Source organism: Bos indicus, chromosome 20 (assembly GCF_029378745.1).
Source record: "Bos indicus isolate NIAB-ARS_2022 breed Sahiwal x Tharparkar chromosome 20, NIAB-ARS_B.indTharparkar_mat_pri_1.0, whole genome shotgun sequence".
NCBI lineage: Eukaryota > Metazoa > Chordata > Mammalia > Artiodactyla > Bovidae > Bos > Bos indicus.
Window position 1 is genome coordinate 16,674,775 of NC_091779.1, and position 24,517 is coordinate 16,699,291.

At 40.4% G+C, this 24,517-nt stretch overlaps 1 protein-coding gene across 1 annotated transcript in view; it reads right to left on the minus strand.

Annotated features, from left to right (window-relative positions):
- Positions 1–12,720: 12,720 nt before the first annotated feature.
- The window catches only part of IPO11 (importin 11), a 203,414-nt gene continuing 191,617 nt past the window's right edge, over positions 12,721–24,517 (minus strand). The window contains exon 30 of the mRNA XM_019982950.2: positions 12,721–14,101. Within this exon, the coding sequence (XP_019838509.1) occupies positions 13,937–14,101 (165 nt within the window). The 3' untranslated portion in view covers positions 12,721–13,936. The remainder of the gene's footprint in view (positions 14,102–24,517) is intronic.

The window sequence follows — 24,517 nt, forward strand, 5'->3', positions numbered from 1 at the left end:
TTCTGTTGTGAATCTCATATATTTAAGTGTATCTCTAAGGATTTATTCCAGTGATTATAGCTCTCTGCATTAGAAATACTTAGAAAATATACTAAAAACACAAATATTGAAACACCATGCTCCTAAACGCTAGACCAAGGGACTTGTTCTGTCAGCATATATGATGTTTGAGAACCACCAGTCTAGTAGTGCCTCTTCAATTTTAAAGTGCATATGAATCATCTGGTGATGTTGTTAAAAAACACAGATTCTGACTCAGTCGGCCTGGGGCGCGGTGTAAGATTCAGTGATCCTAACAAGGTCCCAGGCTGAGGCTGATGCTGCTGGTCCACACGTCACGCTCTGACGAGAAGGCATGGACCACGGAGCCACGTGCAGCCATTCACCTGAGGGCTCGCTGTTGCTGTTTACTTGCTAAGTCGTGTCCAACTCTCTGTGACCTCATGGACTGTGGCCCAGCAGGATCCTCTGTCCATGAGATTTCCCAGGCAAGAATACTGGAGTGGGTTGCTATTTCCTCCCACAGGGGATCTTCCCAACCCATGGATCAAACCCGTATCTCTTGCAAGTTTCCTGCGTTGCAGGCAGATTCTTTACCACTGAGCCAACCAAGAAAGCCCCACCTGATGGCAGCTAGGCCAAAAACGGAGGCTAAGTACCTGAGAGAAAATAGTTTGACTCCTCAGGACGGACTCCTGACACTAAGTTACGAAATGATTAATGATGGATTTTCCATACATCATCCCAGTAAGTCTGTGCATATACTACACAAGATCAATATTATGATATATATTTTTTTTTTTCTTTTTTTTTTTGGGAGGGGGAGGGATGAGAAACCCAAGACTCAGAAAGTCATACAGCTGGTCAGTGGTGCATGTATTGTTTCTCTACTACTATTTTAAATTACCACAAACTTAGAGGCTTACAACACAAGTTTATTATCTTTTGGCTCTAGAGGTCGGGAGCCCCCAAATCAAAGCATTGGCAGGGCTGTAGTCCTTCCAGGGGTGTGAGGACAGAATCTATTTTCTTTCCTTTGCAGCCTCCGGAGGCCACCTGCATTCCTTGGTTCTTGGTCCCTTCCTCCATCCTCAAATCCAACAACTCTCTGACCTTTTCCCTTCCTCTCAAGAAGTGCTGGGAAATCTTCTCTGCTTTTAAGGACTTATGTAATTAGATTGAGCTCCTCTGAATGATACAGGACACTCTCCCACCCCAAACCTGCAGAGTCCTTTTCACTATCCCAGTCTCCAGGGATTAGAGTACAGGTCTCTTTGGGGCCCATTTATTTTGCCTACCATGGGGTTGGGGGCAAGGCCGGTTCAGTAAAGCAGGAGCCCAGAGTCAAATTCAGATCTGATTCCAAGGTCCACGCTTCTTCCCGCACACAACTTAAAACAGCAGCTAAATTGAATGTCCTTGTGGTTGTATTTTCCAGAGGCCAAATCAAGAATGGAGCATAAGTTTAGTGCAGCTATAGGCACCCTGAATTCCATTATCATTTTAAATTGATCTAAATGGTGCCAGAGTGGACTTTGTTTATTGCAATTCATTCTGCATTCTCCTTAGACTCAGCAAAACACAGTCCTGCTGTGCAAGAGCAGCGCCTTGGAATTTGCATGGCCATCTAAGTGTGGTTCCTGGTTGCTATTTAATCTAACTAAAACATAAAATGGAAACCAAGGAACATATTTAAGATTTGACAATAAATTATCTATACTTTAAGCAACGATTTAGAAGCAGGATTAGTAAATGAGCCTGGATTGTTCAATGGCCTTGCAGGGAGCCCATGACTACTAAGGGGCGTGTCCAGCACATCACTCAGGCTTCCCGTCACTACAGCAGCAAGGTGCTTCTGCAGAGACTCAGCCCTTAACCCGAGGCAAACCTCCACCCACTCTTCTTTTTAGAGCAGCAGGTACATCCACAGAACTGGGGTTTTAGGCATAAGACATATTATCACTGGGACAAGGTGAACAGAGAAACAGTTAGTACAGGTTCTCCTAAATCCATCTATTAGGGGTTGAATTGTGTCTCCCCAAAAAGAATTGTTGAGGGCCAATAATTCCCAGCACCTCAGAATATGGCCTTATCTGGAAATGGGGTCACTGCAGATGGAGTTAGTTGAGATAACTGGTGTCCTCAGAAGAGGGAAGAGGCAGGTGGAGAAGGTGCCCATGTGACAAGAGGCGGAGACTGGAGTGCTGCATCTATAAGCCAAGGAAGGTGGAAGAGCCAGCGGATGCCAGAAGGTGCGGGAGGCAGGAGGCATCCTCCCTTACAGGCTGCAGAAGGGAGCAGCCCTCCTGACACCTCAGCTTTGGACTTCTGGCCCCCAGAATTATGCACGAATACAGTTCTGTTATTTTCAGTTGCCCTGTTTGTGGTAGTTTGTTACAGCAGCCCTAGGAAACCTGATACAGCATCTTTTAGGGTGTTGGGACAAATTATATTTCTCACTTTATAGAATGGACACATTTCTGAAAAGGTAAATGAAAATAGATCAAATTAAAACATGACTTAAGCACTGGAGATGTAGTCCCAGAGAATGATTTGACTACAAGAGGTTACTTAAACCACACCTCAGAAATCTTGCCAAAACACTCTTCCCTACAATGCTGAATTTTAGCACAATGGGCATTTCCTAGTCCAGTTTCAGAAAATCCTAAAATGATGTAATAGGAACTTCCCTGGTGACCCAGTGGTTAAGAATCCACCTCCCATTGCAGGGAACATGGCTTCAATCCCTGGCTGGGAAACTCAAGATCCCTCATGCCACCGGGCAAGTAAGCTGGGGTGCAACTACACGCCACAACTAACCTGCGTGCTCTAGAGCCACGATCCACAACGAGAAGCCTGCACGCCACAACGAAGACCTGGTGCCCACCCCCACCAACAGCCCACACGAGGAGTTTAAAACGACGTTACAGAGCGTGGGCACAGCTCAGCCGTGACAGGAACGGCCCAGTGAGAACCCACTCACTTGTAAAGCGCCTACTAGGCACCAGGCACTGTGCTGGGGGCTTTTCAGACTTATTTGTCCAGACTCTTACTCGTCCCTTTCGTAAAACAAACAAACCTTTTCCTTAGGGCTATAACCTTCTACAGAGGGCAGAAGCAGGACTAATCTAATTGGAACTCTCGGCCATGGTCCCACACTAACCCTCGTCATCACTGAAACTGCTCCTCCCTCAGTATCTCCGTCTCTCACCTCCTTCAGTATCTCCATCTCTCATCACCTCTGCCTGTCAGGCCTTCCAAATTGCTTATCAACCTCTCCTGCAACCACTGTTCTAAGACCATTAGGACCTACAGTCCACCGAACCTTCCATTGACCCTATACTTTGCCTGCCCCTACCTTTATTTCCTTTTTAGTCATCTTAGAATTCACTGTCCATCATCTGGCCCTAATTTCTGAATCCTCTTCTGGCAGCATCATCCGCTGAAACCCAGCTCTGCAGCTACAGCTGAACAGCACAGTGCTGCCACAGAGTCACACAGTGCTGTTTACTACAAATACATGTCAGTTTTATAATAAGGAAAAAAATATTTTTAAAAAGCAACTGACCGTGTAATTTCCTTGAAAGATTTTTGCACTTATCACAGCTTCAAACTGCTATCTCTAAATCATTTCAGAAATAAAATTGTCAGTCCTTTGCGTTTTCCTTCTCCTAATGTTCATCCTATAGGTTACACAATGGAAGGCCATATGAAGAGGACATTGGATGGTTTCAGCTCCACATATGAAGGGTTTGGAAGTTGTTACTATTGTTCTTATGGGAAAAAACTGGACAAACTGAAAAACAATGGCTTTTCTTGGACTCGGAGAACTGAGTTTGCAAGGCTGTCTCCCCAAAATGTAGAGAAAAGGTAAATTTAGACTCACAGCCAAGATATGCTTTCTTAGATCATAATTGCCAGAGCCATAAACTGGAAGGATCACATCTGGGGACCACAGTCTTAGGGGAAGACCTTAGTTCCCCAGATCAGCCCTGAGATTTCTTTGGAAGGAATGATGCTAAAGCTGAAACTCCAGTACTTTGGCCACCTCATGCGAAGAGTTGACTCATTGGAAAAGACTCTGATGCTGGGAAGGATTGGGGGCAGGAGGAGAAGGGGAGACAGAGGATGAGATGGCTGGATGGCATCACTGACTCGATGGACTTGAGTCTGGGTGAACTCCAGGAGTTGGTGATGGACAGGGAGGCCTGGGGTGCTGCGATTCATGGGGTCGCAAAGACTCGGACACGACTGAGCGACTGAACTGAACTTACTTTGTTGAGTATTACTTACAGCTCTGGCAGGTGGAGGGGAAGGGTCATGCTTGTGAAATATGACCAGAGATTTCTCTATCACAGAGGGCTACTCCCCAGGGAAAAGAATTTACTAGGCCCTTGTCCTACAACCATGGGAGAAGGACATCCCTCTCAACCTACCCCCTTCCAGCTTTCACATCTGACCTCAGAAGGACGAGAGGGCCATCCAAGAGTAAACACGTGATGGTCACAGGCCAGAGACTCAAGCCCACTAAGAGACTTGAGATTTAATCCTAAGACCAGAAACCGTCCTCTCCCACACACTTTGCTACCTACCACACTAACAGGGCTCCAGTGAAACCGTGGACAGTCACTGAAAGAGCTACCAGACACAGGGTCTCTCTGAGACAAAGTACTCAGGGAAGCCCAAAGTCAGGAGGGGAAACAAAAACAAGACCCCTACCTGGAACAGTCTGAAATCGCTGGCACCAAGAGCCAACATTAAACGCAGCCTAACTCCTGGCCAGATTAGCATACATGCTCACATTAGAAGACCATTTATCTCAATTCCTATCACTCAACACAGTGCGTCCAGCGTTCAACCAAAAATTAAAAGGCATGCTAAAGGCAAGCAAAACAGACAGATCAAGATCTATGATCAAGCAAGAAATCAGAGCTCTCAGGCAAGCATCAGAATGAGATTCACATATATTGTATTTTTATCTACCTACCTACCTATTTATTCATGGCCGTGCCATGTAGGATACAGGATCTTAGTTCCCTGACCTGTGATGGAAGCTGGGTCCCTGCCTTGAGAGTGTAGTCTTAACCACTGGCCTGCCAGGGAAGTCTCTTGTATATAATATAGATGTTAGAATTCTCAGGGGATTTAAAACAGCTACCATTATGAGAGTTGGACTGTGAAGAAGGCTGAGCGCCAAAGAATTGATGCTTTTGAACTGTGGTGTTGGGAGAAGACTCTTGAGAGTCCCTTGGACTGCAAGGAGATCCAACCAGTCCATTCTGAAGGAGATCAGCCCTGGGATTTCTTTGTTAGGAATGATGCTAAAGCTGAAACTCCAGTACTTTGGCCACCTCATGCGAAGAGTTGACTCATTGGAAAAGACTCTGATGCTGGGAGGGATTGGGGGCAGGAGGAGAAGGGGACGACAGAGGATGAGATGGCTGGATGGCATCACTAAGTCGATGGACGTGAGTCTGAGTGAACTCCGGGAGTTGGTGATGGACAGGGAGGCCTGGCGTGCTGCGATTCATGGGGTCGCAAAGAGTTGGACACGACTGAGCGACTGATCTGATCTGATCTGACCATTAGTATGTCAAGGGCTCTAATGAAAGAGACAACATGCATGAACAGATGAATAAGCAGAGAGATTGAAATTCTAAGAAAGAATCAAAAGTGAATGCCAGAAGTCAAAAATACCAATAAAAGTAAACAGAAAACTGAAAACTATGCATATCATATTTAATCATCAGAAGAGCAAAGCCAAGGAGAAAAATCGAAAGTCAGAGGAGGAGGGAAAACCATTTTACCTATAGAATATCATGGATAACAACAACAGGGGATTGTGTTTCAAATACTGTGAAAGCAAGAAGAAATACTAGCCTAGAATCCCACTTTTGGCAAAAGTATCCTCCACAAGTGAAGAATAAAGACTTTCTTAAGCAAGTAAAAACTGAGACAATTCATCCTCGATAGGCCTGCCCTGCAAAGAAATGTTAAAGAGGGTTAGAGTTAAGTTGTGATGGTTAGGAAAATTTTATGTCAGAAATTTAGATCCACATAAATAAAGGATGATTACTGAAGAAGAAATAAATGAAGGTAAAGTTAAACTTTTGTGTTTGTTTTTTTTTTAATTCTTAATTGATCTGAAAAGTAACTGTTTAAAGTAACAATGTACCGAGTGATTTTACAGCACAGAGATGACTGAAGAGTGACAACAACGTCCTAAGGTGGGATGGGAGAGCTGGGCACGTTGCCACAAGGCACCTGCACTACACAGGAACAGTGTTACTTGAAGGTGCACTTGGCTCAGTAAGGGGCTTCGCTGATGGCTCAGACAGTAACGCATCTGCCTGCAATGCAGGAGACCTGGGTTTGATCCCTGGGTCCGGAAGATCCCCTGGAGAAGGAAATGGCAACCCACTCCAGTACTCTTGCCTGAAAAATCCCATGGACAGAGAAGCCTGGTAGACTACAGTCCAGGGGATCGCAAAGAGTCACACACGACTGCACGACTTCACTACTTTCTTTCTTTCACTTTAGCTCAGTAAAAACACAAATTGTAAACCTAGGCCATTAACATTTTATTTTTACTACTATCTTTTAATTTAAAAAATTAAAAAAAAATTTTTTTTTCTTTTAAATTTTTGCCATGAGGCATAAGGGATCTTAGTTACCCACCAAGGGATGGAACTTGTGCCTCCTGCACTGAAGTGTGGAGTCTTAACCACTGGACCACCAAGGAAGTTCCATGATTAACATTGTTTAAAAAGAAATATAATTGAAATTGGAAGAGGTGCTAGGAACCTAAGGCTGCAGGCCTCACCTTTCCGGGTGTATTTCCTCACCTGTGAAATGGTAAGGTTAGAATAGATGCCCAGAATAGATCTCCTCTCTCTGATTCCCTTCCTGCTCTGAAATTCTTTAACTAAAAACATTAAAATAAAACAAACATCAAACAAAAAAATAAAACACCTCCCTTCTTCCTTTATATATATCTACAAGGAGCCCTTTGAAAGGTATAAAAATAATCAATTCCCTCATGAATTTTCGGCAGTAAGTTGGGATTTCCATACCTCCATGTTATTAGCTACCAAAGCAGGCTTATCTAGTAAGTTTAATAAAATACTGGATTTGCTCACATGGTTCAGCACATCTAACGCACTGTGAGTAAAGAATGCACCAGGCTGAAGGAAAGGTCATTTCACCGTATTGATTTCACTGCCAGAGACAGCACAAGACATGTGCACTGCAACCCAAAAACAAAACCGAGCTGCCTTCCTTGGCTAATAGAACTCATGATTAGTTTGTGATTACCTCCAGAACTGTCAATAGACTTTCCTTTGCTGGCTGGTTGGCTGTCGATACACTTCTAAGCTCAGTCAACATATTTATGAGCTACAACTTCCCTAACAATCAACAAGTTTTGATCTTCTAGATTACTGCTTAAGTTGTGTTCGACTCTTTGCAAGCCCATGGACTATACAGTCCATGGAATTCTCCAGGCCAGAATACTTGAGTGGGTAGCCTTTCCCTCCTCCAAGGGATCTTTCCAACACAGGGATTGAATCCAGGTCTCCCGCATTGTGGGCAGATTCTTTGCCAGCTGAGCCACTAGAGAAGATGAATACTGAAGTGGGTAGCTTCTTCCTTCTCCAGTGGATCTTCCCGACCCAGGAATTGAACCAGGGTCTTCTGCATTGCAGGTGGATTCATTACCAGCTGAGCTACTAGGGAAGTCACTTAAGCTGCAACATTCATTAAAAAGGGAAGTGGGGGCGGGGGGGGGGGGTGGGGGTGGGGAGCACCTTTGGGGCTAGCCCAAATAGCTCTATGTAGACACCTGCCTCCTCGGAAATGAGATACTGATCTTGCTTCATGGCAGAGCTGTGGGGAAAAGAAAAAGCTCACTTGCAGGTCTACTCACAGTGTATCTCCAGACCTTCCTGCTTTGTGTGCTTAGCTGCTCAGTCCGACTCTTTGCCACCCTTTGGACTACAGCCTGCCAGGTTCCTTTGTCCGTGGGATTCTCCAGGCAAGAACACTGGAGAATGTGTGCCTGCTTTAACTCCTTGCAATAAAAACCCCCAACCAGCAGACTTCCAGTCATAAGGTTAATTTCCAGATTTAAAACCATATGCCGAGTGGCAGACAGATACCAGTGCTTTAAGCCTCACTAGACTCCTACCTGTTCTAACAGTTACTTGCATTCTATTTTTGCCCTACTGGGAAATTAAAGTGGCATGAAAATCAATGTTTCACTTTGAAGGGAAAAAGGGCTGGATGACCAGACATTGATCCATTCGTTCTTGGATTAGACAGTTCTTCAAAACACACTTGGCTAAATAAATTCCAACAGGCCCAGATGAGCTGGATGCAGGCATTAATTGGAACAAGGAGAAAATCTTGCTTGTTAAAGATCTTTGGCTAATTGGAAACTCTCTACTTGTTTCAGTAAGAAAGGATTCTAGAGAAAATATAGTCAATGACTCTCAGTTCTGAATTTTATCCAAGTGCTTCAGACCAAAAGAAGTCCCCTAGGCCAGGAGTTCAACTGCCCAGAAGCAAAATCAGGGAAATTCAGACCAACAGCAAAACCCTTTTCCAGAGTATTTGCCTCAATTGCTTGAAAGCTCAGCTTCAGACAGCTGCACAGGGCTGTCATGGCACATCAGGTTCTTTATACTAACCTGGATGTGTTGGGGACACAATGCACTTTCTTCTTAAGAGGAAAAAGTTAACTTTGAACTGCTGTTTCAGGTGTCACGGTTCTATGGCGATACCAAAATCAGAGCTTCACATAAAAGCAATAATTATTTTTCCTCTCCCCATTTCGTCAGCTGATAAAGTACTGCTTTTCATCCTAAGCCACACTAAAAGAAAATGCTCTAAAGTGTGGCATGTATCTGCCTTTTAAGTGCAGACCAAATACGATAATGAAGTATTTGCGAAGTGTTGAAAAAAGCATAGTGTTGCATATTTGCCAACTGTTTACAAAACAGTTGGCAAATCCAAAAACAAAAAAGAAAAGGCAGTGCTTACCTTTATTTCTTCATTTTTAGGTGGCATATGAATTAAGGTTACATAAGTGTTCACAAAGATCTACATATTTCTTAAAAACACAAGGGGGCAGGGGAGAAAGAGAGAAGGAAAGAGCAAGAGATGGCACTTAGCTGATGTGTGCCATAACAAAAAGGGAGCTTACGACACTTGGGGAGGTTGATGAAACGTACTCCAGGTTCAATATACCTTCCCCATAGCTTAGTCAGTGACTCATCCAGGTTAAGATAAAACCGCAGAAGTTGCTGTAAATGAAAAGATAGGCTAGTAGAGGTTAAGAATTTTAAGGTTAAAAAAAACCAAAACACAAAAACCAAAAGCACCACTGGAAATTTCTAGTGCTGGAAGGTCTTTGCAACACTATGGAGAGGCCTGATGAGCACCAGCTTATCCACTGCAGCAGCGGCAACAGACACAGTCGGACACCGCAAGTCCTGATGGACACCATGGCAAGGACACGGCGAGGGAGTCTCGCTGCCACAAATGTTACCCTGAATCCAATTACCAGGAAACGATTAGAACACTGCAGACAGATGGAGGTTCTACAAAACGGCTGCCTCAGATTCTTCAAAAGAGCCAATGACATGAAAAAAAGGACTATTGTAGACTTAAAAACGAAAGCGCCGAATGCACTGTATAAATGTTGAGATCATAAATCAAGCATGATATAAAAGATACCTTTGGGGCATTTGTGAAAACTGAAATACGAACTATTTGATATTACTGGATTAATTTCCTTAGGTATACAATGGTGTATTAGAGGATGTGTAGAGAAATACCAGTCTTAGAGGTAACTGAGGGTGAAGTATCTGTAACTTACAAATGATTTAGCAAAAGCATATATCCATTTGTGTATGTGTATATGTAGGGAGAGAGTAAATGTGTCAAAATGGAACAATCTGATGAATCCAGATGAAAGGTATACTGATGTTTGCTGTACTATGCATTCCAAGCTTCTATAGGTTACCTTTTTTTTTGTTTCTTAAAGTTGGAGGAAGAAAATACTATTTTCTGTGACAAGCGTCTCTGGTCTTCCCTTCATCAGCTCTCTAACAACTTAAATTTCTACTCACTTGAGATTTATAAGATATGAAGAAACAGAACAGAAAACTATTACCCTAACAAGGTGAGCCTTATGTTTTAATTCACTGAATTAGGAATTAGTTGTGAGGCTACAGAATTCTAACATTTCCAAAATCTCACTGATGACTTATTTTATATGTCAAATAGCTCTAAGTCTGGAATCAGAGAGAAGCCCAATTCCAGTACAGAGCCATTTACTTTTTAAATAACCTTATGACACAATGCTATTTGAGAACAATTTTTTAAGGGATATCAAATAATAAAGTGCCAACATCATCCTCTTTTGTGAAAGACCTCCTTCCCCTGCACGCCCACTGCTCCTGAACAAACATTTCCATTAGAACCATGATTTCCACCTATTACATTGGCACATGTGTGTTCTCACTGGATTGTAAAACTTCATGAGGTAAGTAGCCTATTCTAAACCCAGAATTTAGCAAAGAAGTATGGTATAAAACAGGAACTCAACAAACATTAGTTGAATAAAGGAACAGGGAAAATAAAGATCTAAGGTGAAGATCTTTCAAGGGAATCTGAAACACGAATATTTTACCATCTAATGATATGGCTTCTCCAACATGACTGGTAGGAGAAAGAAGCAGCAGGAACCAGTTATAACAAAAACTCTAAAATGTTTACTGTTGGCCACATGGACCTTTGTCAGAGGGCCAGGAGAAGTCTCTGTAGTAAAAAATAAATAGAAAAGGAGTATGTTTATGAAATAGAAATGATCATTACCTTATATGAGGAAGAGCAGTTCAACCCAAGGCCTGGCTGAGTTGTCTGTCCAAAACTTAATACATTTGATATGAAGCTGCATTAATGGAGAGAATTCTGTAAATCAATAATTACATTTTATCTCTTAATTGAGCAATTAAAAATACAAGAATTTTTCTTTTTTTCTGAGCCTATTTTAAACATTGAGTTTAAAAAAATGAACCAAACCAAACTCTTTCCCAGAGATATTTTTTTCTTTTTTTTGCAAGGTGGCTATTTCAGTAACATTTGCCATAACACTGTAATGAAATCTGTCAGGAACTGGAAAGATAAGTATTTTACTGTAAGTGAAAAATGGGAGTATGTATGTGCATTTCTGAAAACATTAATGGGAACAGTGCCTCAAATGAAAATAATTAAATCAACAAAAGAAATTATCATTCTTAGGCCAGTTCTGGGGACTGAGTAGTAATGATAAAGAAATGTCATAGGAGGGAGGAGGCAAGATGGCAGAATAGAAGGACACGGGCTCACCCTATCTTACAGAAACACCAAAAGTACAACTGCTGAACAACCACATTAAAAAAAAAAAAAAGTTGGAATCGACCAAAAAAAAAACCCCTACATCCAAAGACAAAGAAATTTAGAAAGATGGTAACAATAACCCTGTATGTGAGACAGCAAAAGAGACACTGATGTATAGAACAGTCTTTTGGACTCTGTGGGAGAGGGAGAGGGTGGGATGATTTGGGAGAATGGCATTGAAGCATGTATAATATCATATAAGAAACGAATTACCAGTCCAGGTTTGATGCAGGATACAGGATGCTTGGGGCTGGTGCACTGGGACGACCCAGAGGGATGGTACGGGGAGGGAGAAGGGAGGGGGTTTCAGGATGGGGAACACGTGTATACCTGTGGCGGATTCATGTTGATATATGGCAAAACCAATACAATGTTGTTAAGTAATTAACCTCCAATTAAAATAAATAAATTTATATTTAAAAAAATAAAAAATAAAATCAAGCTGTAGGTGAACTTCTAAAAATACACCAGGCTTGAGATTTTTTGGAAGCTCTTTCTGAAAAAAAAAGAAAAAAAGAAAGTTCTGAGCTCCACATGAGGCTTCCAAGCCTAGGATTCTGGAAACGGGAGGAGGATACCCCAGAGAGTCTGACTTTGAAGGCCAGTAGGGTTTAATCGCAGGAAATCCACAGGACTGGGGTTGTGTATGTACTCGGAAATTGAAAGAGTGAAATAATGCCTTCTGCAGCAATATAGATGAACCTGGAGACTATCATACTAGTGAAGTAAGTCAGACAGAAAGACAAATGATGATATTGCTTACATGCCAAATCTTTAAAAAATGATACAAATGAACTTACTTACAAAACAGAAACAGACTCAGACTTACGGTTACCAGGGAGGAAGGGTGGGCTGGCAGGGAGGGCAGGCTCAGAGTTTAGGACTGACACATACACACTGCTATATATTGGAAACAGACAACCAAAAAGGACCTCAGTACTCTGTAATTACCTAAATGGGAAAAGAAGGTTGCACATGTATAGCTGAATCACTTTGCTGTACACTGGAAACTAACAAAACACTGTTAATCAACTTCACACCTATATAAAATAAAATTAAAAAAAGAAAAGAAATATCAGATTAAAGAAGTTCTGGTTCTTAAATGAAAAGAAAAACTGAAAGGGTTACTAGGATTTGCTACCTGAAGGACTGCCGCCTACTAAGACAGAGTCAACACCAGACTATGAAAGAAAACCTATCTTCAAAATTCACTGGGCCATTCTTACCAACTCATTTTTTGTGAGGCAGGAAAAATAATCAGGCAAATCAAAGGTGAGGTATCTTTGGAAAATTTAATTTGGACCATATTTTTCTTTCTTTAGCTGAAAACATCAAATATTTCCATACATTTTGGGCTCCACGACTTACAAAGGGGCAGTGGGTTTCCTGCAGTTACATACTGTACCCAACTTTCTATAGAAAGATCAGACATTTTCCAAGCTTGCTTTTGAATATTTTCTTTAAAATGCTTTAAAGGTTCTTTATAGTCAATGGCAAGTAGAACAAAGTAAGGCTTTTTTTTCTCCTTTTCCCCGTTTTTGGTACTGCACGTAGGAGGAATAAGGAAGGAAGACTCATCACATCAGTTTTGGTACCCTGGGGGACTGCTGCTAGCCCCCCACGGGCACCCCTGCACCGAGGAACCCAAGATGAGTAAGTGCTGAACAGCCTGTCACAGCCACGTCACGGCAGAGGGGGATCTGTGGGCTGTTAGTTCCTCTCGGTGTTCACAGGGCTCCTGGCCTCCAGGAGTAACAAAGGAACCAGGACCAAACCACGACCAGATGTCTCCCACCTGGCACTGCAGTGCCACAGATTCACTTCTGTGGGCCTTACAACGTGCATTTAAAGACTAAATGTAATTAGTGAAAATAACACAAGGAAAAAAAGTCTTTACTAATTCCCATATCAAATTACTAGAATGAAAATAAAAGCATCTGTCTGATAAAACATATCTTCTATGTCAGTTGAAAGCAACTCCCTGGCAAGATCATCTCAGTAATGTATATCTGTCACTATTTGTATATTTCTGCCTGGTACACACATTTCTTTAATTGTATCACCTGAACAGCATTGTTACTTTTCAAACTTGTAGTCTCATTAGCTTAAAGAAGGGATAAGGCAGCCAAATTTAACTAATTTTGCTTGCTGTAAAACACCTCAGACATTAAACCTTCTTCTTCTCAAGTGTTAAGAGCACATGATTAAAAGGTAACAAACAGTTTCTTCTCTTAACAGGAAACTAAGCAGCTATTGTTGTCAAATCTATCTCTAGTAAACACAGGGCCCCTTATAAATATAAAATTAAATTCTTTTGAGGAATAGGTTTGTGATTTTAGTTATGTAGGAATTACATTTATTCACTGAATTTTTGTAGTAAAAAAAAGGCGTGGTCTTTGCGTCTCTTTGCTTCTTACACAAGGGATCTCTCCATCATCCCAGCAGGCTTGCACACAAGGCGGCACGCTGGCCTCCTCAGCCACGGCTCACGCCCTCAGAAGCCCTGCAGAAACTCCTGCAGCTGGGTGACGATCTCGGTGTCCACCGTCTCCATGAGGGACTGGAAGCCTTGCTCTCCCAGCAGCTCCTGCTGGGCCTTGAGCTTCTCGTAGATGAACTGCTGCAGGGACACGGTGTGCACGGGGTCCTTCAGGGCCAGCTGTGGGACAGAGAGGAGCCACACTGCGTCACAGAGGCAAAACAAGGCCCTTTTCCCTGAGTGACTCAATTCTTTGTAATTCCTTTCACAGCAGCTGAAGTGCCTCTGCCACCCTTCTTCCAATGGACTCGAACACAGCCTCCCCATGGAAAGGGCTGCCAAAGAAACTTTCATTCAGTGAGTTTAGACTCGGTGAATGTAATTCCTCAGTCCCCTGGGCCTCTGAGCACGGTCGTCTGATTAGCCCAATTTCTCAACAGCTCACCCATGTAAAGAATCAAAACCTGGTGGAAAGTACCCTAAAAGAAACAGAATGTGCCAAAGAGCATTTAAACAGTTTTAACATGATTGTCCAGGCTGCCTCATAGGAAGAGCAGGGACTTTACTGTGGCAGCTTAGTAAGGCCCTCAGGACTGACAAAGGAGACACTGCCTTGTCTTGGATTGATATGTAACTTATATATGTGTATATTCTTCTGGGTAAAAAGAGAAAGAAAAATAATTAGTAAAAATAGATTTTAACAACCCAAATGTGTTCCTCCTCTCCTGTTGAAGTATTTGAAAAACAAAAGAAATACAATTAAATTAAAAAGAACCCATCCATCCACTTCCTGAAGATAACAATCACGAGAGAAAACATTCTGGCCTCTCTGGCCTGTGGCATGCACCTACGTACATATAAATACACAATTAATATTGCTGTTTGCACTTAAAATTATCACACAAAAAACTGTACTCTAATACATTTAAGGATTCTAAATATATTTGTCTTTTTTTTGTTATAGGCGTGTTGAAGTAATCAGTCTAATTTAAATGCAATTTTTTTTTTGCAATTTTAACTATAATTTTGCTGAATGATCTTTCATGAATAATGTTCCATGTTACTACGTATACAGCCTTTCCTCTACATTTCAGATTATTTCTTGAAGATATCTACCACAATTTTAGAAGAATTACTAAAGTACATACATAATTTTATGACTCTTGATACATACTATCAAGTTGTTTTTCCTATGGTTTGTACCAACTTAAAAGGTCTATGAGTTTTCAGCTTGTGACACTGTTAACACTGGTATCGTCAATATTTACATTACTTAAAATTCAAGAACTGAAAATAACACATCTTTGCTTTAAGCTGTATATTGCTCTCATTATCAATAATGCTGAACATGTACAAGGCTTTAAGTAAAGTTTCTGTGTGAGAAATTCTCCTTCTTTACTGGGGCTCAATTCTATGCAGATGAAGTAGCTGAGTCAGATCTTCTGTCTGAGCAATGTAAGTAGATTTTAAAATAATGACCACACATAGAAAATGTAACTGAGAGGCAGATGCATAGGAGCCACGAATGTGAAACTGAATTCCTTATGTGACTATTCCAGAATTACAGAGTAAATTCATGGCAGGGGTAATTTTAATACTCATTCTTCAGGAAAATGGGTAGGAGAAAGAACAGCAAGAACTGACAAGCCTGAAGATATCATTCTACAAAATGTACAGAAATTGAACATTTAAAAATACATGCTCTCCTAAGCAACATGCAATGATGTTCAATATTACTTTAATGACTAGGAAATAGACCTCTTACTAAAGAGGCTGTGAACTTTGTTGAAATATCATGAGTTATCTCTAGCTAAAGCCATCTGCTACAATATGAGTGAAAAGAAACTGGGCTTCAAGCTGATGTTCAACAAGTCACTCCAATTACTGAAGCAAAGCTTAATAGTCTGGTTTAAAAGCAGTTTCAATTTGCTATATGACACTGAAAGCAGTTAGCTTATCACATCTCCACTTTAATTTGCAACAGACTAATAAAGAAAGAAACGAAAATTCAGCAGTGGCCACAGGACTGGAAAAGGTCAGTTTTCATTCCAGTACCAAAGAACGCAATGCCAAAGTATGTTCAAACTACTGCACAACTGCACTTATTTCATATGTTAACAAAGTAATGTTCAAAATTCTTCAAGCTAGACTTCAACAGTATGTGTACCGAGAACTTACAGGTGTTCAAGTTGGATTCAGAAAAGGCATAGGAACCAGAGATTGAATTGCCAACATCTGTTGGATGATAGAAAAAGCAAGAGAATTCCAGAAAAACATGTACTTCTGCTTCATTGGCTACACTAAAGCCTTTGACCATGTGGATGACAACAAACTGTGGAAAATTCTTAAAGAGATGGGAATACCAGACCACCTTACCTGCCTCCTGAGAAACTTGTACACAGGTCAAGAAGCAACAGTTAGAACCGGACATGGAACAATGGACTGGTTCAAAATTGGGGAAGGGGAATGTCAAGGCTGTATATTGTCACCCTGCTTATTTAACTTCTATACAGAGTACATCATGAGGAATGCCAGACTAAATGAAGCAGAAGCTGATATTGCTGGGAGAAATATCAATAACCTCAGATACGCAGATGATACCACCCTTATGGCAGAAAGTGAAGAGGAACTAAAGAGCCTCTTGATGAAGGTGAAAAAAGAGAGTGAAAAAGCTGCCTTAAAACTCAACATTCAAAAAACTAAGATAATGGCATCTTCGTTTGATGATGGGATCACCAGTCCTATCACTTCATGGCAAATAGATGGGGAAACAACAGAAACAGTGACAAACTTTATTTTCTTGGGCTTCAAAACCACTGCAGATGGTGACTGCAGCCATGAAATTAAATGATGCTTGTTCCTTGGAAAAGCTATGACAAACATAGACAGCATATTAAAAAGCAGAAACATTATTTTGCCAACAAATGTCTGTATAGTGAAAGCTATGGCTTTTCCCAGTAGTCATGTATGGATCTGAGATTTGGACCTTAAAGAAGTCTGAGCATCAACGGATTGATGGTTTTGAACTGTGGTGTTGGAGAAGACTCTTGACAGTCCCTTCAAATATAAGATCAAACCAGTCAATCCTAAAGGAAATCACTCCTGAATATTCACTGAAAGGACTGATGTTGAACCTGAAGCTCCAATACTTTGGCCACCTGATGTGAAGAGCCAACTCATTAGAAAAGACACTGATGCTGGGAAAGATTGAATGCAGAAGGAGAAGGGGACAGAGGATAAGATGGTTGGATGGCATCACCAATTCAATAGACATGAGTCTGAGTGTGCTCTGGGAGATGGTGAAGGACAGGGAGGCCTGACATGTTGCAGTCCACGGGGTCGCAAAGAGTCAGACACAACTGATGACTGAACAGTAACAAAACCCCACCAGAACACTACATCAGTGTATTTTTCAAAAGTGTATTGATCAGTCATGAGAAGATTAAAAACATTTATCTGCTTTATAAGGACAGTTGTGGAGGGAAGAAGGAATTACAAACACACACAGAATCACTAACTGCACACCTTGCACGTGCCACGTGGGCTCAGCAGTCATGTCCCACTCTGTAGCCCCGTGCACTGTAGCCCACCAGGCTCATCTGTCCATGGGGTTTTCCGGGCAAGAATACCAGAGTGGGTTGCCATTTTCTCCTCTAGAGGATATTCCTGATCCAGGGATTGAACCCGAGTCTCCTCCACTGCAGGCGGATTCTTTACCACTGAGCCACCTGGGAAGCCCTAACTGTATACCTCAAAGGATCTTTAACAAAAACAACAACAACAACACTATATTTCATTATACAAAAATACACATTAGCAAATAAATGTCTATTTTGGCTTGTGGTAGACATTCACTAATCATGGCTGTTAATACCTTATTTTGAAGAAATAAAACAGATTGACCAAATGATTCCATAGAGAAGAATTATCACTGCACATGCACAAAAAAAAATCCCGATATTATTTTTTTGAATGTAATAATGCCTATGTGTGTGTGTGCTAAGTCACTTCAGTAGTGTCCCACTCTTTGTGACCCTATGAACTGTAGCCCACCAGGCTCCTCTGTCCATGGTATTCTCCAGGCAAGAATACTGGAGAAGGTTGCCATGTCCTTCTCCATGGGATCTTCCCGACCTAAGGATTGAACCTGCCTTTCCTGCATCCCAGGCAGATTCTTTATCATTAGAGTCACCTGGAAAGCCCCAAAAATGCCTGTAGTTACTAAAATAAGAGACCCTGAAATCACTAACAACAATTTTAAAACTATTACTTTTATACAAATAATGTCCACTTAACATAATTAATTATCTGATTTAATGTGAAAATACACAGAATGCCTACCATTTACCAAGTGGTATGTTCTCTAGAAAATAGTTTTCTAATGTAGTAAGTAAACTGGAACTAGGAAGATTCTGGACATTATACATAAACAAACAAAAGGGGGTTCCAAAGGGTAGAGAGAAGGCAGACCAGAGAGCCCAGCACCCAAGGAACAACACAGTGTTGAGTGCTCTTTCTTCTTGCTGAATAAATTCCAGATTTGGGGCTGAAGAAGCCAGCACCTGGCAACACCAATGAGCGCAGAAATCTCCAACAAAATATCTACAAGATCTCTAGCCAAAGGACCAGGAAAGGGACCACACAGCAAGACAAAAACACTTAGACAATAACTGCTCTACTTCAGACAAGCACCACTGAGTAAACTGTGGCCCACTCACACTGTGCTATTACGAGGACTCGACCCTCTCCCATGTCCCCCTTGGGGACCTTGAACTCTCTCCTTTCTCACCTCAGGAGGTATCAGTGGAGGCTCTGTGGGGAACATGGCCTTCTTCCCCTACCTGGCAGTAACAAAGTGGCACATCTACTTCTCCTGCCAGAACAGGATCAGAAAAAACCAGTTAAAACAGAAGGTTTAAATAAGACTCAGAGTCTCATAATACTAAAAATGGCCAATTTTCAATAGAACTCACTCATAACATCTACCAAAAGGAGGGGTCGTGGCCAAGAGGGAAGTGGCTTTAATTGTAAAAGGGTTCCAAATCTTGATTCATTAATTTCAACATTCTGGCTGTGAAGCTGTAGTTTTACAAGATGTTATCACTAGAGGATATGAACAGTACAGTTTATAAACTAGAGAGATCATTAATCTGGCAACCTCAATGACCAAGAATACACTGGGAGGCAAGGAGTTAACTTCTAAAGATGAATGATCAGAATACTTTGGCACCTATATGCCCAAATTTAAACAAATCATTCATAGAAGAATCTTACAAAATCAAATTATTTATTCTTCTTTCCCAAACATATTCCAACAGGTGTGATTACCTTTGCTGAGATGCACAAATGTGAGGAGATAAAAACCTGCTACAAGGAAAACAAAGGAATCAACATTGAGGTTCAACTGACAACATGGAAATATTGGGAACAATGAGAAGAAACAAAAGACTATTAAAAATCTGAACCAGACAAGATGCAATATGCGGTCTTCTGGATTGAATCCTACAACTAAGAGCGTGAGCAGAAATCCAGTGAAATTTAAATAAAGTCTGGAGTTTAGTTAATAGTAATGTACCAAAGTGGGTTTCTCAGCTTTGATAAATGTACAATGGTAATATAAGATGTTGACTTTGGGAAAACTAGGTGAAGGGTGCATGAGAATACTCTGTACTATCTTTGTTACTTTTCTGTAAACCTAAAACTATTCCAAACTAAAAAGATTATCTTTATGCCAGTACCATACCATTTTAATTACTGTGGCCTTGTAATATATTTTGAAATCAGGGCATGTGATGCTTCCAGCTTTGTTCTTTTTCAAGACTGTCTTGGCTGGCCAGTCAAGATCTTTTATGGTTCTATATGAATTTTAGAATGGTGTTTTTCATTTCTATAAAAACTGCCATTGACATTTTGATAGGAATTGCACTGAATCTGTAAATTGCTTTGGGTAGTACAGATCTCTTAACAATATTAAGCCTTCCAATCCATAAACATGGATATCTATTTGTGTTTTTAAATTCTTTTGTGAATATTTTATAGTTTTTGGCATACAAGTCTTTTGTTTCTTTAGTTAAGTTTATGCCTAAACTTTTTGAGGCTATTGTAAATTTTTAATTTCTTGATTTTTTTTCTTAATTTCTAAATTTTTTCTAAATTTCTTAGTTTTCTTAATTTCCTTTTTAGATAATTATTAGCATATAGAAAACACACTGAATTTCTGCACATTGATTTTGTATCCTACAACTTTACTAAATTCATTAATTAGGTCTAGTATTTTTTTTAACAGTGTCTTCAGGGGTTTCTCTATATAAGATCATGTCATCTGTAAATATGAACAGTTTTACTTCTGTCATTTCAATTTGTATGTCTTTAATTTCTTTTTCTTGCTTAATTGCTCCAGCTAGGATTTCCAGTACTATGATGAATAGACAGAGCAATGGAAATGAAGAGAGAGATCAGAAACAAATCCACACATACATACCTACCTACTCATCTTCAATAAGGGTGCCAAGAATGCATAGTGGGGAAAGGATAGTCTCTTCAACAGAGTGTGTTGGGAAAATGTATATCCATATCTAAAACCTTTACCTTATACCACACACAAAAGTCAACTCAAATTAAAGACTTAAACATAAGACCTCAAACTGGAAAATGCTTGTAATATAGGGGAAAATCTGTATGCCCCTGGCGCTGGCAATGATTTCACAGATATGACAGCAGGAAACACAGGCAACAAAACCAAACACATGGGAAACTATGTCCAACAAAACTTCAATTAAAAGTTATTTAAAAATACAGATTTACACTAAAAAATACTCTCCTCTGTGGATATATGGTTTGGGGACGAACTGCTGTAGAAGCCTGAATTAGTTGACAAAAACGTTCATTATATACACAGAATGTCTAATCAGTAAGACTGGCAAGTTCATTTTCAAAATGACAAAAACTGACAACCTTAGTCTTTGAGTCACATCCAAAGCTGATTCTTCTCAAGCTAATGGCATCAGTAGACGCCACTAGACTACAGACTTCCAATTTCTTGGTTTTGTTCTTTCTGTTGCTTCCATATGCCTAACCCCCATTCTTGCCCTTCAAGAAAGCACATGATAATTTAAGAAATATTTCCATTAAAATGGTTGTAAGACTCAGTTCAGTTCAGTTGCTCAGTCATGTCCAACTCTTTGCAACCCCATGAATCGCAGCACGCCAGGCCTCCCTGTCCCTCACCAACTCCCGGAGTTCACTCAGACTCACATTCATCGAGTCGGTGATGCCATCCAGCCACCTCATCCTCTGTCATCCCCTCTTCCCTGCCCCCAATCCCTCCCAACATCAGTCTTTCCAATGAGTCAACTCTTCACATGAGGTGGCCAAAGTACTGGACTTTCAGCTTTAGCATCATTCCTTCCAAAGAACACTCAGGGCTGATCTCCTTTAGAATGGACTGGTTGGATCTCCTTGCAGTCCAAGGGACTCTCAAGAGTCTTCTCCCATACAGATGGCTAACAAACACATGAAAAGATGCTCAACATCATTCATTATCAGAGAAATGCAAATCAAAACCACAATGAGGTACCATTTCACGCCAGTCAGAATGGCTGTGATCCAAAAGCAATAAATGTGAGGGTGTGAAGAAAAGGGAACCCTCTTACACTGTTGGTGGGAATGCAAACTAGTACAGCCACTATGCAGAACAGTGTGGAGATTCCTTAAAAAACTGGAAATAGAACTGCCTTATGATCCAGCAATCCCACTGCTGGGCATACACACTGAGGAAACCAGAAGGGAAAGAGACACGTGTACCCCAATGTTCATCGCAGCGCTGTTTATAATAGTCAGGACATGGAAGCAACCTAGATGTCCATCAGCAGATGAATGGATAAGAAAGCTATGGTACATATACACAATGGAGTATTACTCAGCCATTAAAAAGAATACATTTGAATCAGTTCTAATGAGGTGGATGAAACTGGAGCCTATTATACAGAGTGAAGTAAGCCAGAAAGAAAAACACCAATACAGTATACTAACTCATATATATGGAATTTAGAAAGATGGTAACAATAACCCTGTGTACAACACAGCAAAAGAGACACTGATGTATAGAACAGTCTTATGGACTCTGTGGGAGAGGGAGAGGGTGGGAAGATTTGGGAGAATGGCATTGAAACATGTAAAATATTATGTATGAAATGAGTTGCCAGTCCAGGTTCGATGCACGATACTGGATGCTTGGGGCTATTGCACTGGGACGACCCAGAGGGATGGTATGGGGAGAGAGGAGGGAGGAGGGTTCAGGATGGGGAACACATGTATACCTGTGGCGGATTCATTTTGATAGTTGGCAAAACTAATACAATTATGTAAAGTTTAAAAATAAAATAAAATTAAAAAAAAAAAAAAGAAAGCTGTGGTACATATACACAATGGAGTATTACTCAGCCATTAAAAAGAATACATTTGAATCAGTTCTAATGAGGTAGATGAAACTGGAGCCAATTATACAGAGTGAAGTAAGCCAGAAAGAAAAACACCAATACAGTATACTAACGCATATATATGGAATTTAGAAAGATGGTAACAATAACCCTGTATACGAGACAGCAAAAGAGACACTGATGTATATAACAGTCTTTCGGACTCTGTGGGAGAGGGAGAGGGTGGGATGATTTGAGAGAATGGCATCGAAACATGTATAATATCATGTATGAAACGAGTCGCCAGTCCAGGTTCGATGCACAATACTGAATGCTTGGGGCTGGTGCACTGGGACGACCCAGAGGAATGGTACGGGGAGGGAGGAGGGAGGAGGTTTCAGGATGGGGAACACATGTATACCTGTGGCGGATTCATGTTGATATATGGCAAAACCAATAAAATATTGTAAAGTTAAATAAAAAATTAAAAAAATAATTTTCCATAAAAAAAAAAAATATATATATATGTACAAAATGAAAAAAAAAAAGAGTCTTCTCCAACACCATAGTTCAAAAGCATCAATTCTTTGGCACTCAGCTTTCTTCACAGTCCAACTCTCACATCCATACATGACCACAGGAAAAACCATAGCCTTGACTAGATGGACCTTTGTTGGCAAAGTAATGTCTCTGCTTTTGAATATGCTATCTATGTTGGTCATAACTTCTTCCACGGAGTAAGCGTCTTTTAATTTCACGGCTGCAGTCACCATCTGCAGTGATTTTGGAGGCCCGAAAAATATAGTCTGACACTGTTTCCCCATCTATTTGCCATGAAGTGATGGGACCAGATGCCATGATCTTCGTTTTCTGAATGTTGAGCTTTAGGCGAACTTTTTCACTTTTTTCAGTTATTAGCAGAAGATAACTAGCCAGAATTTCCTGACTCCAAGGTAATGCCTAAAAAATGAAGTGTTAATAACCTGACTCACTTCAGAAGTACATTCACTGGACTTTAATAAGCAAGCAGTTCAATTCCCTGGTATTGAAATTATTACTGTAAGACAGAATGGTTCTGGTTGAACTGTATAAATGTCCTTCTGTTGGTTAAAAAAAAAAAAAAGGTCCTTCTGTTGGTAATGATAGCTTTCTGATATAAAAACAACTGACCCGTAAGGTGCTTAGTCTCTGAAGTTGGTACAAGATTTTTAGCTCCTGTGGTGCTACTTACCAAGATGTATGTATATTTCATGAGATTTTTATTCCTTAAAACTAAAAAACATTCCATTGCATTAATCTTCAGTTTCACCCAGCATGAATTTGGTAAAGCTGAATCTTTTATTTTTCTTAGGTTAGTCCAGAAAAAAAAAAAAAAAAAAAAAATCTTCCAGCAAACAAAAGCCCAAGTCCAGACGGCTTCACAGCTGAATTCTACCAAAAATTTAGAGAAGAGAAAAAAAAAAAATTATCTTCTCTTTTGACCTTTGATTGTTTCACTAAAAGGTAACTCAATTTCTAAAATTTATCTTAAAAAAATAAATAAATACAATTTATCTTAATAATTTACAATTTCTAAAATCTCTTAGGATATAAATTCTCCTGATTTTGTGGCTTAACAAAGAGTCTGAGGCCTGCAGATAAGGCCTGCAGATACCAACCAGAACTCACTTCATTAATGATGCTTGGCAATGCAAATTTAGTCACTAATTACACCCAGCGTGAAGCCCAAATTCCAAGGGAGTCACCTGAGAGTTTTACTTTATTCTATTTTAAAATTTATTTTTACTTTAATTACTGTTATGGTTGCTCCTTGAGGAATTTAGTTTACAATTTTTATCTGATGAGCTTGTAAGTAAAGGAACTATCTTACACTGCTATGTCTAGAAAGAATGGGATGGAGACTTGTTTTATTCTATTATACCTTTCCTTATAAGGTACATCAAATCTTTTGGAAAGCAAGTTTGAGAGAAATGTACAATTTAAACGATGACCTGAGTATTTATTTCAAGCCCAGCTCTGAGGAACAGAACATCTGCTTATTTCTTTATATCTCTCTTGGTATGGAATGTTCTTCCTCAGAGCAATTAAATAGAAATCAAAGTATTCTATTTATATTACTAAACTCCAACCATATGCAAGGAATGTGCTAGGCACAGGCTAGGCCCTTCACTCACAATAA